At 42.6% G+C, this 18,397-nt stretch overlaps 1 protein-coding gene across 1 annotated transcript in view; it reads right to left on the bottom strand.

Moving 5' to 3' along the window:
- Window positions 1-5,089: 5,089 nt before the first annotated feature.
- Window positions 5,090-18,397, bottom strand: part of CDH17 (cadherin 17) — a 129,222-nt gene continuing 115,914 nt past the window's right edge. The window contains exons 15-17 of the mRNA XM_068237661.1: window positions 17,372-17,488; window positions 10,180-10,293; window positions 5,090-5,699 (exon numbers count right to left, since the gene is read on the bottom strand). Of these exons, the coding sequence (XP_068093762.1) occupies window positions 5,584-5,699; window positions 10,180-10,293; window positions 17,372-17,488 (347 nt within the window). The 3' untranslated portion in view covers window positions 5,090-5,583. The remainder of the gene's footprint in view (window positions 5,700-10,179; window positions 10,294-17,371; window positions 17,489-18,397) is intronic.

Below are 18,397 nucleotides of genomic sequence, written 5' to 3' on the forward strand. Positions count from 1 at the left end.
AGGGTAGTGAATGGGGCAGGGAAGAGGAGAGAACGGGAGGGTGATAGGAGGGAACGGTGCAGCAAGCCTGACTCTTCCTGTCTTCCTGTTTCACCTTTAGCCACAATTCACATTTTTTAAGGAGTGATTACAGGGACCAGGGGGAACTAGTAGTGGAACAGACAATACTCAAATGTATGTGAAACCAACGTGAACATACCTCTGTGCTTACCTTAGGAAGCTGTGTGTTTTGGGTCAGGTGTGCTCTAAAGTATACTGGAAGTTAGGAACTGTTCCAGATAAAAGTAATTTGCAACCTTCCCTCTCTAACACAGTGTGTTTGCACAGCTGTGACTCTTTTCATTTGAAGTCTCACTGTGAGTCTGTGTAACTAGCCAGCACAGCCTGACTTTTTGACACTTTTCTACAGCAAACAAATATCTGGCAGAGGAACAGCACAAACAGAGATAACCCTTTAGTTTATGCAGCAGTGGTTAGATTTTACTCAGTAACATCAACTTTCCAGATTAAGGTAGTTTCCAAAATTCCTAAAAAGCAAGATGGCTGTCCCAAAGAAACAGAGAAAGGACATAATATCAAATAGCACTAAATGGATGGTACTATGTCAGCGGTATCGCTATATCAGGGGAATTATATTAGATGGCACCATATGAGGGGCGCTATAATGAATATCACAATATCAGAAGCCTTTTAATGGATGGCAGATTATTAGGTGCACTTTAATAAATGGCACTATATCTGGGTCACTATGTTAGGGATTATAATGGATGGCACTATATTATGGAGGGAACTATTTTATGGTTTGTACAACTGAGGCTACTGTGATGAGGTGCACTATAACTGGTAGCACTACAATGGAGGACATTGTAATGGGGGCACTACAACAGCAAGCACTGCAGTAGTATACACTACTGAGGGAAGTTTGTCATTTTAATGTTTAAAAATGCTTTAGGTGTACACAAAGGCTGTATTAACATGGCCAGCTAACAGCGATGTATCCACTACTTGTCACTGCATTTGTGGGTCAGCTCTGGTAATAATTATCAAGTATTTATCATGAACAGCTGAGTTCCACCTATGTCATACAAGAACAGATGAAGGGACGGCCACCTACTAGACATTACGGCCCTTATTCAATTAACTTTTATTTCTAAATTCTATCTTAGCATATAATTTTCATCTTCTCTTTAAATTTACATTTCAGCACTTTGCAATTGAAAAAGTACCAAACGTATGTGAAAAATTGCTGTTTACCCTCCTTGGAGGTATGGATGAGCTCCTTGGCTGTATGGACGAGACCCCGTGCGCAGCCTGGCCAATTAGTGCCAGGCAGCACTGAGGGGTGGATCGGGACTCCCTGTGACATCACGACGTCGATGACCTCATTCCGTTCGTCGCCTTGGCGGCGGGGGAAGCCCTAAAGGAAATCCCTTCAGAATGGGATTTTCGGATGGGCTTGATCGCCGGCGGCGATCGGAGGGGTGGGAGGGATGCCGCAGGCTACCTAGCTAGCGCTAGGCTACATGATTTTAAAAAAAATGCAAAAAATACTGCTGTGCCGCCACCCTTGCGCAATCAATAGAACGCCAGGGTGGTTAAACCACCAGAAAGCGTGAAAATACTAAAAAATAGTACTTTTTCAACAACTTTTGGGTAATTTTTAAATTGCACAATGCTGAAAAGTTATTTTATAAAGAAGATGAAAATTATCTCTTAGGAGATAACTCAGGAGAAAAAGTCAATTTCATATGGGCCATGGTGATGGTACTGCTTGGTAGAAAACCACCACATGTAGGCCCCAATTCAATTTCCTTTTCACCCGTGTTTTCTCATTGGTGATATTTCCCCAACTTGTCAGTAAAATGCCTTTTAAACCTACAGCGACCAAGAAAATACTCAAAATAATTTTATTAGAGCCCATATGCAATTAACTTTTTCTCCTGAGTTTTCCCCTAGGAGATAATTTTTCAATTGTTTTTTAAATGTACTTTTCAGCATTTTACAATGAAAAAAAAAAGTACTAAAAAGTAGGGGGAAAGAACTACCAAAATTAGTTTGAGTTATTTTATTGACAAGGTGGGAAAATACTGTATCCCCTAAGAGAAAACTCAGGAGAAAAAGTTAATTGCATTTGGGCCCATGACCCGTATAAAATTCACTTTTACACCTTCGTTTTTTTCCTAGCTGATATTTTCACGCCTTATCAATAAACTATGTTGCATCTAACTTGTGCATGCCCAGTTGGGATGCGCTTCAGTGTTGCTTGCGACTTTTCGCCAAAGTCATTTTTGCATCAAAAATGCCATTTTCAATTTTGCAAAAATATTCGCAAAAAATACATTGTATCTTCGCAATATGGTCAAAGGAAACTAATTTGAAAACATTTGTAAAAAATGCAATAAAAACTTGATTTTTACAGTGAAAATCCTGAAATAATTTATTTTGTGTGAAAATTCACGAAGAATGCAAAAAAACACCCCATACATTTATTACACAATGATTTCCGTTGGCATTTTCAATTGAAAATCGAATTTAACCTTATTTTTTGCAAAAAAAATTTATGTGAAATGAATATCGGCATCTTCACTTGTCCGTGGCCAGAAGAGGCTTATCGAATGAGTTCTAGATGGATACATTTAGGAAGACTCTTGTTGGAACAGTGGGGTGTAAGAGAAATCGGAAAGCCCTTGGACTATCCAAGGATTTCCACTACCAAGTATGTAATTATTATTCAAAAAAAAATAAAGCTTCTAGGTTAATTTCAGTTTTTGGAGATTTTCCAAGCATGGGGCAAATGTATAATCTTTCTATAGACATTGTATAGGATTACTTTCTTAAATGTTTTACTTTCCTTTAGACTGTAAGCTTGCAAGGGCAGAGCTCCCCCCCACAACAGCAGTATAGTGTGCCCTCCGGCGAGCGATGTTACTAGCGCTATTTAATTCAATCCGCATGCTACGCGCGCTACTGGCAGTGTAGCGCGCGTAGCATGTGGACTGAATTAAATAGCACAAGTAACAGGAGGATTTCTAGCACTATAATTGAATTAACTACAGTATTAATTATTGACTTAGTTAGTGAATTAACCCCTTTGTGAGCAGACAACTAGTGGTCAGTAAGTAGGTGATGAAATTCACTGTCTTTAAAATACTTTTAATGTACTTTTTAATGTACCATCACTATTAATTAAAAAAATATATTATTCATTAAATGCATAAAACAAGACTGTACCTATACTGAAGCGTAGCAGAAGAAGGAAATGTGAGAACAGCTAAATGATATCCAACAGCATAAAAATATCACAAATACTTCTTTATTTCCCAAAACCCTCCCGTCATCAGAGCAGCACAAAGACATTAATGTTTAGGCATAGGAGTGTTCTGTGGAAGATTACTACAAGTCTCCTAGAAATAAAACCACTGAGATATTGTGTACCAGGTGTATCAGTGGCATCGTTGTAAATTAGGGATGGTCGGAAATGCAGATTTCTGCTTCTGCCTAAATTCTGCTTCCCGCCAATGCCAATAACTGCTTACCGCGTATTTCCACGTAATTCTGCATTCCATTGTGAAAAACGTTTTGCGGTAATGCATGAGTTGTAGCACACCATGTGGCTGTTCATTTGTGATGCAAACATAACCTGTGTGTTATCAACACACAGCTCACCTAATATTACTATAGAATCCAATGCACTCCAGTGGGGAGCTCCAAATTTCACACTGATGGATTTTGCATCTTCCTTTATCACTTGCTCATCTCCAGCCTGTTTATTAAAGGGAACCTCTACTGAGAGAAATATGACGGTGCCATTGCTGACTTCTTGCAAACATACACCAATTCGCAGGTTGTGACGTGGCATCTAAACACGTGGTCACATAAGTGGTACAAGCTTAGCCAGAGATGTCAGGGCAGAATCTACAAGCTGTTGGCAGTATCAACAGAATTACCTAAACTGCAGTATAGTAAAGCAACCTCAAGATGTCACTATCTGTGCTATGCTGCAATGATCTCTATGGTGATTTCCTGTATTCATTCTGTGTTGCTCTCTGTTCTAAGTAAACTGCGTTACCTGATGGTGGTGTCTGATTCTGGATCAGTGGATCAGCATAGCAGGCAGGAAAATAGCATTTCATGGGCCTGATTCACAAAGCAGTGCAAACTTTTTCGCGGACTTTTGCGCGCGCAATTTGAGGTGATTTGCGCGATCGCGGTGTTTTGCGCGCGCAATTTGCGGCAAATTGCGCGCGCAAAAGTCCACGATTGCGCGGATCGCGGCAAATTGAGCGCGCAAAAGTCCGCAAAAAAGTTTGCACCGCTTTGTGAATCAGGCCCCTAGATTGATATCAATGAAGCCAGCCTCCCTTTTATCTGCCAGTACAATTTTCTTTTGAGCTATGACTGAACATCACCATATAGGTGAGGCAATCACTGAGTGACAATCTCTCCTTTGGTAAACATTGGTAAAAAAAAAGTTGATTCAAATTTAAAATTAAGCTGTATGATGTCTTAAAAAGACATTTTTAGGAGAAGGAGGATAGATACAATTGTTTATCTCAACTTTTTATTTTTACTTTGGATGTCCTTTAAAGAGACACTGTAACATCAAAAAGTTCCCCTGGGGGGTACTCACCTCGAGAGGGGGAAGCCTCAGGGTCCCAATGAGGCTTCCCACGCCGTCCTCTGTCCCACGGGGGTCTCGCTGCAGCCCTCTGAACAGCGGCCCGACAGATCTGACAGCTTGTTCAATATTTACCTTTCCAGGCTCCAGCGGGGAGCTGTTGCGGCTTTCGGCTCCGAAGTAGATGGAAATACCCGATCTCAGTCGGGTCTGCTCTACTGCGCAGGAGCCTGAGACTTGCGCCTGTGCAGTAGAACAGACCCAACGGTGATCGGGTATTTCCGCCTATTTCGGAGCCGAGAGCCGCCACAGCGCCTGCACAGGAGCCGGGAAGGTAAATATTTACATCGCCGCTGTTCGGAGGGCTGCAGCGAGACCCCCGAGGGACGGAGGACAGCGTGGGAAGCCTCATTGGGACCCAGGGCTTCCCCCTCCCGAGGTGAGTACTCCCCAGGGGAACTTTTTGATGTTACAGGTTTTCTTTAAAGAGGGCTTGGATGCTTTAGTTGCATTGAAGGGCATCCATGGCTAATTACTAGGTAATTCCTTGGAGAGTTGATCCAGGGATTCATCTGACTGCCATCTGGAGTCGGTAAGGATTTTTTTCAGGTTAATTGGCTTAGGCCTTATAAGGTTTTCTTCGCCTTCCCCTGGATCAACTGGGATATGGGTGGGTTCAGGATGGTGTGTTTTTTTTTTTTCCTTCTGGTTGAACCTGATGGACAGATGTCTTTTTTCAACCAAACTAACTGTAATACCTGGATACTATTTTCATTCATTCAATGCTGAGCAGTCCCCAATGTGTAAATGGCTATATCTTGTATTTTTATAAAAACATCTCATAGTATTATCCTAGAACAAGGGATTCTTGATTTCATCAGGTTATTACGCTACTTTCAAAACACGCTCTACAAAACATTGCCTAGGATAACATCGTTAGTTACACGAGAGTCTAGGAGAGCGGACTACGCACTGGCGGCAGCATCATTCATTCTCTCCCGCTCTGGAGCGTTAGCGCTATTTTCCTTATTCTTCTTTTCCTTATAATGCATCGAGATGAAAACAGCCGCGAGAATTATACCTAAAAGAAATGCAACAGAGTTCAATCAAAGAGCAACTGTAGTCAAAATCACACAATTAATAAAACTGCTTCTTTTTTTACATTATTCACTTATAAAGGATTTAGTCAGTTTTTGCCAATTTAAAAATATTTCCTCTCCTTGATTTTAGGATATTGCATAATAAGCTGCCTAGGCTAAGGCTCAGTTGGAGGCAGTAATCACAGAGTCAAGAGACAATGAAATTGGCACAGTTCCTATTCACCAATCTAAGTACCTGTGATCAATGATCACCCGCATCAATGAGATGTTGGTGGTCATTAAAGCGGATCCGAGATGAAAAACTAACTATAACAAGTAACTTGTCTATACATCTTATTTAAAGTTTAGATAGTTTACACAGCATATCTAGCTGCAAAACTTTCAAAAGTTTAGGATTATTTATCCCTGTGATACAATGAGGGCAGCCATGTTCTGTTTGTCACATTGTCACAGGCTGAAAGCTGGAGATGCTATCAGCTTGCCTGTGTGTAAATGCAGTCCCCTCTCCTCCTACCTCCTCCCCTCTGCCTCTGAAATCAATGGCTAGTAACCTCCTCCTCCTCCTGCCCAGACTGAGCTCCTGTAAGCCCTTGCTACTGTCTGAAAATGCCAAGGCACTCTAAAAAGCTGTGGGCGAGGCTTGTTTATTTTATAGGGAATTAGAGTATTAAAACAAAAACAAAAAAGTATTTGGCTTAAGGAATTCCCTATAAACTATATGAAAGGAACACAATTATGCAATGAGTAAAAGTTTATCTCGGATCCACTTTAACAAGAGTGAAAGTAAAGCATACACACATTACTTCCTCAGTGTACTGTTGTTCACAGTACACAGTAGGAATAAAGTGGGGGGACATCTAGTGGTCAAATAGTAAAATTACACCTACTTACATTACATTAAATAAAAATGCATAAAATACCCAATTAATTAACCCCTAACCTCCCCTCCCATAGTTACCAAAAAAAATACCCTTATATAAAAAATAATTTAAAAAAAGAATACATAAATAGTTTCCTTAGGTACTCAACTTTTTAAATATGTATGCCATGAGGGTATATTACTGTTATTTTTGCAAATTAGGGCTTGTAATTAGTGACGGATGCAAAAAAAGAAAAAAAAAACACCTTTATCTCCACATAAAATATTGTCATCAAATATAGTACTAGGGACATATTTTAAATACTGTAATAACTGGAACAAATGGGAAAATAAAATGTATGGGTTTTATACACAGTAGCAAGTTTTATTTTAAAACTATAATGGCCAAAAACTCAGACATAATTAACTTTTCAATTTTTTTACTTATTATTCCTGTTAACCACCCCCAGTAGTGTTTCCCATACTTCTCCAATTCTTTCACCAGTGTCTTCCAGCTAGCTCCAGCATCCTGTACAATGTGTCCAGCATTCTCCAATTCCTACACTACTGTATCCTAGACTTCTTCACTTCCCTCAATAGTGTCCCCTAACTTTCTTCAGTTCCCACGCCACTGCATGCCATCTTTCTCCAGTTCCTCAATAACTCATCCCAGCTTTCTCCAGTTCCATAACACTGCATTCCTGCGTTTCCGATTTCCATACTACTGCATCTTAGCTGTATCCAGTTCTATACCACTGCATTACAGATTTCTCCAGTTCCATGTCACTGCATCCCAGCTTTTTTTCCAGTTCCACACCACTGCATACAAGCTTTGTTCAGTTCCACACCAACTCATCCCAGTTTTCTCCAGTCCCACACCATTGCATCCCAGCTTTCTGCAGTTCCACACCAACTCATCCCAGTTTTCTCCATTTCCATACCACTGCATTTCAGCTTTCCACAACATTGCATTCCAGCTGTCTCCAGTTCCATAGCACTGCATTCCAGCTTTCTCCAGTTCCACATCACTGCATCTCAGCATTCTCCAGTTCCACACCACTGCATCCCAACTTTCTCCAGTTCCATACCACTGCATTCCAGCTTTCTCCAGTTCCATGTCACTACATTCCAGCTTTCCACAACATTGCATTCCAGCTGTCTCCAGTTCCATACCACTGCATTCCAACTTTCTCCAGTTCCATACCACTGCAGTCCAGCTTTCCACGACATTGCATCCCAGCTTTCTCCAGTTCCATACCACTGCATTCCAGCTTTCTCCAGTTCCATGCCACTGCATCCCAGCATTCCCCAGTTCCATACCACTGTATCCAAGCTATCTCCAGTTCCACACCACTGCATTCCAGCTTTCTCAAGTTCCATACCACTGCATCCCAGCTTTCTTCAGTTCCACGTCACTGCATCCCAGCTTTCTCCAGTTCCACACCACTGGAGAATGCTGGGATGCAGTATCCCAGCATTCTCTAGTTCCATATCATTGCATACCAGCTTTCTCCAGGTCCACACCACTGCATCCCAGCATTCTCCAGTTCCACACCACTACATACCAGCTTTCTCCAGTTTCATACCACTGCCTTCCAGCCTTCTACAACACTGCATCCCAGCTTTCTCCAGTTCCATACCACTGCTTCCCAGCATTATCCAGTTCCACACCACTACATACCAGCTTTCTCCAGTTCCATACCACTGCCTTCCAGCCTTCCACAACACTGCATCCCAGCTTTCTCCAGTTCCCCACCACTGCATCCCAGCATTCTCCAGTTCCACACCACTACATACCAGCTTTCTCCAGTTCCATACCTTTGCATTCCAGCTTTCCACAACACTGCATCCAAGCTTTCTCCAGGTCCATACCACTGCATTCTAGTGTTCTCCAGTTCCACACCACTGCATCCTAGCTTTCTCCACTTCCACACCACTGCAACCCAGCTTTCTCCAGTTCCCTCATCAGTGACTCTTTGCTTTTTCCAGTTTCCTCACCAATGTCGCCCAGCAATCTCCAGTTTCCTCACCAGTGTCTCCCAACATGCTCCAGTTTCCTTACCACTGTATGCCACTAAATATGCAATTAGCATTTAAAAATCAATAAAGATGGTATGCTGTAAAGTAGAACTCCAGGAAAGAAAGTTTTTTCCCCCCCCTTTTTTCCAATACAGTGAAAAAGGCTTAGAACGCCTGTTAGGTTCTCAATAGTGAGAGAAAGAAAACAGGAAGTAAGTGAATCTCTCCAGTAGGCATACACACAGACATAAAGGCAAAGCATGTTTTGTAGACAGTGTAGGGAGAAAGGAAGTATAAGGCCTTGTTTGTTCACATTGCGTTCCGTTTACGTGGCCGTTAGCGTTGGGTGGTTTTTGAGGCGTCTTTTTTTTCGGATTCCCGGCGCTTCGGTGGGCAATTCGTTTTTGTGCTTAGCGGATTTCTAAGCATTTTTTAATTCACTCCCTTCACTCCTGAAGTCAGGAAGTGAACTCTTTGACCCGGAAAAGAATAAATACAATGGGCTTGATTCACAAAAGAGTGCTAACTGTTAGCACGGCCGTTTTCGCGCGAATTTTCGCATTGCGCGCGATCGCGAATTTTCGCGCTAAACGATAACGTTTTTGCGCGCAAACGCGAATTTTTGCGCGAAAACTATATCGATTTCGCGGTAAAATTTGCGTTTGCGCGCGAAAACGTTATCGTTTCGCGCGAAAATTCGCGATCGTGTGCAAATGCGAAAACGGCCGTGCTAACAGTTAGCACTCTTTTGTGAATCAAGCCCAATGTATTTATTTGTAGAAACGCAATCACTGCACAAAGCGTTTTTTTCCTATACCTTCCATTGAGGCGGAATCGCCACAAAAATGGCCCATGCAGCGCTTCTTTGAGCGGATCGGAAACGAGCCGCTCAGATGTGAACTCTGTCATAGAGTATCATTGCACAAGCGTTCTTAGGGCATTTTGAAAATCGCCCGCGTTTGAAAAAAGGGCAAAAATGCCCTTAGTGTGAACGAGCCCTAACAGCCACCAAGTTATATATGCGTACCTGAAGGCAAAAATAAATTAAAAGTTAGATACTTACCTTAGTAGAGAGAATCCTCTGGACAATGCACAGGCTTCCCAAGTCCGCCTTGAGCTAGGCGTTCCAGCGTTGGGACACTCTCAACCTATTTGACAAGGGCTTGTTGAATAGGTTTACGCAGCTGCACTGCGCAGACACAATGTCAGTGCACCTGTGCATTGCGGCTACATTCATGGATGAGAGAGTGTCCGCGAAAAAGAAGCGAGTCCCCTAGACCAGCGAAGGACTCAAGAAGGGTCGGAGAAGCCTTTGGAGAATCCAGAGGCTTCCCTCTCCTGAGGTAAGTATCTAGCTTTTTTGCTTTTTGGAAATCACATGGTTTTGCCCTAATGTCACCCATTATACTACTAGAGAGGTTCACTCACTTCCTGTTATTTAGTTTGTGCGACAGGAAGTGAGGGAGAATTTCACCAATAAGAAGCTAGACAGACTAAACAAATGACTCCTGGTGGAATCTTAAACCTTTTCTCCATGCATACCATTACATTTTCAGCTGAGATTGTTGGGAATTTGACCTTACCTATAACACCCAAGACTCCAAACAAGATCCCAAGCGCAAGTCCGACTGATGGTCCTCCGTTTGGTTCAGGGTGTTTTTCACACTGATTATTAGATGTACAGGTGCATATGATTACTGAAATAAAATATTTGATTAATTTACCTTTTCATACAGACATTTCTGTAAGCAGTAACTGGAGTAAACATACAGAAATATACAGCAGTGCATAGAGCAACGAGTACATACAAAATGCAGCAAACTACAGAAAAAGCAAGCAAACATTTCCTCTTTCATTCAAGGCAATATTTACCGTTTATACTCAAGTATAAGCCCACCTTTGCATAAGCCGACCCTCCACATGTTCGCCCGCAAAAAAACGCAAAAAGCTGTGATCCGCAGATAAGTCGGCTCCCCATTGTCTCCCTCTAGCCTCCTCCTGTGTATGTGATGCAAAGTGCGCATTGGAAGCGTGCTTGTATCTATAGTTACCTCTCCTTGTAGCTGGCAGCCATCTTCTAGAGGTCCTGGCTCCAAAGTGTAAATAGTGTAAATTATTGCAATAAAAAAATCGGTATATATTAACGATATTTTACTACAATTTAACCTAACCCTACTCTCATACAGAACCCTCCCCCCTCCGATGCCTTACCCTAAAACCACCCTTCCTGATTAGGGATGCTCATTCACATTCCGTGGAAATTAAACTTTTGCAGTTCGGATCAGAAATCAGCACTTCCGATCAGAAATCGGATTTTTGCGGAAATACCGCATTACCGCAACTCAGTAATTTTAACCCAGCCACAGAACTTGGAAGCATTGGACCAATCAGAGAATGCAGAGTTAACTTGGAAGTATTTGGCCAATCAGAGAATGCAAAAAACGATCAAAAAAGACTCACTGGAAATCAGAAATCTGATGTCTGCAGCAATACTACATTACTAAATCTCGGTGATTTTAGCCCAATCACAAAACTTGGAAGCATTGGACCAATCAGAGAATGCAGAGTCAGTGTGGAAGTATTTGGCCAATCGGAATGTAAAAAATGACCCCCCCCCCAAAAAAGACTCCTCGGAAATCGGAAACGGAAATCCGCAGAGTTGGTAATCGGCATTGGCAGGAATTTCTTCCTGAAGGCTAACCCTAAAACCCCCCTTCCTGACACTTAACCCTAACCCCCCCTTCCTGACCCCTAACCCTAAAACCCCCCTTTCTGACCCCTAACCCTAAAACCCCCCTTCCTGAAGACTAACCCTAAAACCCCCCTTTCTGATGCTTAACCCTAAAACCCCCCTTCCTGAAGCCTAACCCTAAAACCCCCCTTCCTGACCCCTAACCCTAAAACCCCCCTTCCTGACGCCTAACCCTAAAACCCCCCTTTCTGATGCTTTATTCTAAACCCCCCCTTCCTGATGCCTAACCCTAGAACCTCCCTTCATGACGCCTAACCCTAATACCCCCCTTCCTGATGCCCGACTCTAAAACCCCCCTTCTTCACACCTAACTTTAAAACTCCACTTTTTGATGTCTACCCCTCCCCCCCCTTTCCTAACCTTATAATATTGAAAACGATAAATTTCAAAGCAATAACTTTCAAAAAGTTTCTAAATAATAAACAATAAAATGTAGTTTTCCTAATGATAATTATCATGCTCCCAATTTTCTGCTTTGGGTCCCTTATAGCCTATACAGTATTTACATTTGCACCGATGGGGCAGCCAAATCGTCCATTAGCTGCAGGCGCCCAAATTTCATGGTCTGCATGTAATTGCAGTGAATCCTGGATCCCTAGCGGCATGTGAGACAGAAAGATGACCGCCCAGAATGAGAAGAGGTTGCAGCTATGAACTCTTGGCTAGAGGTCCTGACTCCTGGCTTCACTGCGGTCACATGACAGAGAAGCTTGGACCTCTAGTACCGAGTACAGATACTTGTACACTATGCTAATAGCTGAAGGGGAAGTGCAGACTGGGGGCAACCAGGTAAGGAAGGGGGACCAACTCCCCCTTCCCACCTCTGTGCCTGCTGCCCCCCTTGCTGGCTGCTACCCCCTCCAGGCTACCTATACTGGGGGCAATTATACTACCTATCGGGGTGGGGGGCAGCATCCTCACAAGTTTGCCTCCGGCGGCAAAACGTCTAGAACCGGCCCTGTTCTTTGTCACCGGTGTCCCTGTATATGTGGCTGAGGCACAGGACATTAATGCTGAGCACATCCCAGTTCAGTTTTGCACACAGAAAAAAGTTCATGTAGATATCAAGCTGATTGGCCACTGTGACTGGTGCAGTGACTTTAAATGGAATGAGATTAGGAGAGGATGAAGATCAGGACAATGGAAGTCATGTTGATGGAGGCGGTGGAGGTGACAGGACTCTTTCCAGCGGGCTGTGGAAATGATCGTGGGATTGCATGAGGTAATTTTTATAAACTTATAACAACTATTACTAAACTAAAATAACGAGACCTTGTAGAAGTTCTCTGCACTCTGGCTTCAGTGGTCCTTTGAACCTCCAATACTCTTGCCTGTGACAGATAAATAGAGAGCGGGAGGGTGTACTGATCACCGCACTGTCTAAAGAAAATTGCCTGGGAAAAAATGGCACTTGGTAATAATTATTTTCAGCTGAGTGCCATTCTTATTAATTCTTTAAGAATTGAATGAATAGTATTTCAACGTAGCACAACAGTAAAAGTGAATAATTAGGTTTCTAAGGATTCTACTGGAATGTAGGTTTCCCTTAGATGGGTCAACAGGAAGAGGAACGTAATTGAATGCCTAAAAGGTAAAAATAAATGTTTCTTAACTTGTATGCAAAGGAAAATGTCAGTTTCAACTAGATGTTCTCTTTTTGTATTCTACCTAATTCAAGCGCCTTCCTCAGTTCAACTGAGGCGAGGGAACATTCTTCACCTCAGGATGGGCCAAGAAAGGGGAATGAAAACATCTCAATAAAGCTTGAAACCTTTGTGGCTACCCGGACTGGACTTTTCTGAAAACAAGTTGAAGAGAAAACACCAGATCAGACGTTAAAGCATCAAATCACCTAAGTAGGATCCTTTGATGTTTACACAGCTGTGTTGCCAACCGATATTTATGGATTATCCATAAATATACAGTGAAATGAACGCGCCTGTAATATCTGTATGCATTATGGCTATGTCTGTTAGAAGGACATTAGCTCCATGTGCAGCATTGCATGCATGCGCACCGGCCTTATTTTCAAACTCGCGGGGCGTTCCCATGAGTTAGTCCCACCCCTCAGCTCAGTGCTCCAGTAGCCTTGACTGCCTTCCCATCCCACAGCTACCACTCTCCCTCCCTTTTTTCCCCCTTGCTCAATATTGTAGTATGTATATCCCATATGGAAACAAAATGTCTAGGAATAAAAAAGGCCTCTATGGATGAATAGAAAGGTTAGGGATAAAATGAAGAGGAAAAAGAATGCATATAAGGTCTTAAAACAGGAGGGGACCGAGGCTGCACTAAGCAATTATAAGGAGTGCAATAAAAATTGTAAAAAAGAAATTAGGCTGGCAAAGATCGAAGCTGAAAATCAAATCGCTAGGGAGATCAAATCTAACCCAAAAAAGTTTTACAAGTACATCAACTCTAAAAAAAGAAAGGTTGACTGTATAGGACTCCTAAAGGATTAGGGTGGGAACTCAATGGTGGATGACCAAGGTAAGGCAGAGTTATTAAATGCTTTCTTTGCTTCTGTCTTCACAAAGGAAACAGCACTGTTACAAATTAAAGAGGCAGAAGAGTCTCAATCTTCTAACTGTAATATTAAATACTTAACGCAGGAAGAAGTGAAGGCAAGACTAAATAAATTAAAAATAGACAAGGCACCTGGCCCGGATGGCATGCATCCTCGAGTCCTAAGGGAATTAAGTTCAGTTATAGATAAACCCCTTTATCTTATCTTTTGTGACTCTCTTGCAACTGGCAGAGTCCCAGTGGATTGGCGTACAGCCCACGTTTTCCCATTATTTAAGAAGGGCAAAAAGTCAGATCCAGGAAATTATAGACCTGTAAGCTTAACATCAGTTGTATGCAAACTATTTGAGGGGTTACTAAGAGACACTATACATGACTTCATAGTAGAAAATAATCTTATTTCTCAGCATCAACATGGGTTTACTAAAGACAGGTCCTGTTTGACTAACATGCTCAGCTTTTATGAGGTAGTGAATGCTAATATGGATACTGGGAAAGCTGTAGATGTGATATACTTGGACTTTGCAAAGGCCTTCGACACTGTTCCCCACAAAAGTCTGGTGCAAAAGTTGAGTATGCAAGGACTGGGGAAGAGTCTGTGTGCATGGATAGGAAACTGGCTAATGGACAGAAAACAAAGAGTTGTGGTCAATGGATCGTACTCAAAATGGGAGACTGTTAGCAGTGGGGTCCCACAGGGGTCTGTACTGGGTCCAGTGCTCTTCAATTTATTTATTAATGACCTAGTAGATGCAGTAGTGAGCAATGTTGCTATTTTTGCAGATGATACAAAATTGTGCAGAATCATCAACTCTCAGGAAGATAGTGTCATATTGCAACATGATCTGGATAGGATGGCTATATGGGCACATAAATGGCAGATGAAATTCAATATTGAAAAATGTAAAGTCATGCATTTTGGTCGTACCAATGGTCTAGCACCATACAAAATAAATGGGATACAGTTGGGGACATCAAACTTGGAGAAGGACTTAGGAGTACTCATCGACAACAAGTTAAATAATCGTACTCAATGCCAAGCCGCTGCAGCTAAAGCTAACAACATTTTGGGATGCATTAAAAGGGAAATAAAAACTCGAGATGCTAGCATAATATTGCCCCTGTTTAACTCTCTAGTAAGGCCACATCTGGAATATGGAATTCAGTTCTGGGCACCACATTGCAAAAAAGATATTGCAGTTTTAGAGCAGGTGCAGAGACGAGCAACAAAATTGATACGTGGGATAGAAGGTCTCGCTTACCAAGAAAGGTTAGATAAACTGGGTTTATTTAGTCTAGAGAAAAGACGCCTCGGGAACCCGAGGTGGATCTTCGGGGGGCAGATGGGACAAAGAGGCATGTTCTCTGCCTCCTAACTTGCCTCGGTGTCCCCCACCCGCCACACTGTGTCCCCACACTTTTCTAGAGAAAAGACGCCTTAGAGGGGATCTAATTAACATGTATAAATACATCAGAGGGCAATATAATAGCTTGGCAGATGAGCTTTTTGTCCCTAGGCCTTCTCAAAGCACTAGAGGACATAATCTGCGCATGGTGGAAAAAAGGTTTAGCCATTTATTTAGGAAAGGGTTCTTTACAGTAAGAGTGATTAAGATGTGGAATGCATTGCCACAGGAAGTCGTTATGGCAAACTCTATACCTGCATTTAAAGGAGGCTTAGATGCTTTCCTTGCGTTAAAAGACATCCATGGCTACAATTACTAGGTAATGCCTAATGATGTTGATCCAGGGATTTTATCTGATTGCTATCTGGAGTCAGGAAGGAATTTTTCCCTTTTGGGGATAATTGGACCATGCCTTGTAAGGGTTTTTTCCGCCTTCCTCTGGATCAACAGGGATATGTGAGGGAGCAGGCTGGAGTAGTACTTTGTACTGGTTGAACTCGATGGACGTATGTCTTTTTTCAACCAAAATAACTATGTAACTATGTAACTATGCTAGCCAGCTCCACCCCCTTTACTGCTCTGGGTCTCAGGCAGCCCCGCCCCAGGAAACGGATACGAATGGCTGGAGACCAAGAGATGACTTTCTGCGAGTCAGAGAATTGAAACAGTCTGTAACTGGCATGGCATGCTGCCACTAGCCTGTGCTGCCAATCGTTTGTATATTTACGGATTATCGGTAAATAGATTTTACATTTCTATGTCAGTCGATGTGTACCTTGCAGGGAAACTGCTGCCAGATTACATGTATTTTGGAGGGAAAACGCTGCCAGATTACGTGATTAAACAGACGCTCAAGCCTGTGTTATACTGCTACCAAGGCACTTTTGTATTGACTTGAGGAAGTGGACCAGCACCCATGAAATGCATTGTTTGTCTTATGTGCATGAATAAAACGTATCTTTACCTTTGTGGTTCACCTTTCCTTAAGAAGGTAACATACATACACTCCTAGATATACACACTTGTTATTAGAATTTTAGGGCGCCTCCTATAAAGTATTTAGATTTGCCAGATGACGTGTATTTTGAAGGGAAATGCTGCCAGATTAGGTGTACTTTGCAGGGGTTTATGTCAGTGAAAAATATCCTTTGTCAGTAAATTTTTATATCTTTGTCAGTAAAAAATAATATGAAAGGTTGGCAACACTTGTACACAGGCACTATGATTACTCACATGAATAGGAAGGGACTCGATACCTTGGGCAACAGTTTGGGGCTGAGTGCCATAGAGACGCATAGCTGGCCTACAGCCTAGCAACATGTTCTGTTGCTTTGAAAGGGGGAGAAGGAACAGCAGTGTGGTGCAAGATGGAGCAGCTTCCAGGGGGATTTTTAAACTTAGAACAGAGCTGATTAATCTACATAGGCAGCTTTTTTAGGGCCTGGAGAGAGACTAGGGGCCTGGTTGATGCTAGTCAGGCCCGGATTTACCTCACAGGAACCTATAGGCACAGATGTCCTGGCACATTAGACTTTGCCCTCCACGAACCTACAAACTTCCACCGAACTGCACTACAAGTGTGCTGCCTGTCCCAGCTGTCACTTCTCCTTTACTTCTCTTGCCCATCATAGGCAGCTACATGTACCCCTTAGTATAAGGTAGCCAGAAGAACCCTCAATATTAAGTAGCTAGAAGTGCCCCCAAGTATTCAGTAGCTAACAGTACCCTCAGTATAAAGTAGCTAGAGGTGCCCCTGACTAAAGGGAGATCTCGTCAGTGGGATGACGAGAGCAGAGTGAGTAACCTCTCATTTACACTCTCATCAGGACTCTGCATAGAGAAGGAGGGAAGGAGGCGCTCTAGGAGGGGAGTGAGCCGCCTTTCCACCATCAGGCGCCTGTAGGCACTTGCCTACAGTGCCTTATGGTATATCCGGCTATAAAAGATGGGCCCAAAGTTTGTACTAATCTAGGGCCCTATTTCACCTTAATCCGTCTCTGACGTGGAAGACCCCTATGGTCAGTTACCTGTCACAGTGATTTTGACATGTGCTGAAATCCTTTTTTTGTGAAAATGATTTACAATTCATACCTGGCACAATGACCGTGTCCTGCATTGGAGGTCGTCCGTTATCCTTGAGAAGTATTGGCACATTGATGACTCCCTTTTGGAACCGTGTGTGCATCATGGTCAGCCGCGCAGCAGTGCCTGCGAGATTACATAAGTAAAATGAACAGACACTAATTCCCAGCATTTCTATATAAATAATATGGATGGATCCAGCATCACTAACTTATTTCAGCACCCGTAAGGCTCCCTGCACACTGCATGTGATTTTAATTTTTAATCGTTTTTTACATCCGATTCCGATTTTTAATCTTTACTGCATGCTGCATTTTTTCCTCCGTTTTTCTGTTGATTGCATTCAGGGAAAATCAGAATTGCAAATCGGAATCGGAAATGGAATCGGAATCGCAAAACGGATTTGCAGTGTGCAGGGAGCCTTAAAGAGAACCCGAGGTGGATCTTCGGGGGGCAGATGGGACACAGAGGCATGTTCTCGGCCTCCTAACATGCCTCTGTGTTCCCCCACCACCACACTGTGTAACCACACTTTTCTAGAGAAAAGACGCCTTAGAGGGGATCTAATTAACATGTATAAATACATCAGAGGGCAATATAAAAGCTTGGCGGATGAGTTTTTTGTCCCTAGGCCTTCTCAGAGGACTAGAGGACATGATCTGCGCATGGAGGAAAAACGTTTTAGGCATTTATTTAGGAAAGGGTTCTTTACAGTAAGAGTGATTAAGATGTGGAATGCATTGCCACAGGAAGTAGTTATGGCAAACTCTATACCTGCATTTAAAGGGGGCTTAGATGCTTTCCTTGCGTTGAAAGACATCCATGGCTATAATTACTAGGTAATGCCCAATGATGTTGGTCCAGGGATTTTATCTGCCATCTGGAGTCAGGAAGGAATTTTTCCCTTTTGGGGCTAATTGGACCATGCCTTGTAAGGGTTTTTCACCTTCCTCTGGATCAACAGTGATATGTGAGGGAGCAGGCTGGAGTTGTACTTTATTTTCTGGTTGAACTCGATGGACGTATGTCTTTTTC

The sequence above is a fragment of the Hyperolius riggenbachi genome, chromosome 5 (assembly GCF_040937935.1).
Source record: "Hyperolius riggenbachi isolate aHypRig1 chromosome 5, aHypRig1.pri, whole genome shotgun sequence".
Lineage (NCBI taxonomy): Eukaryota > Metazoa > Chordata > Amphibia > Anura > Hyperoliidae > Hyperolius > Hyperolius riggenbachi.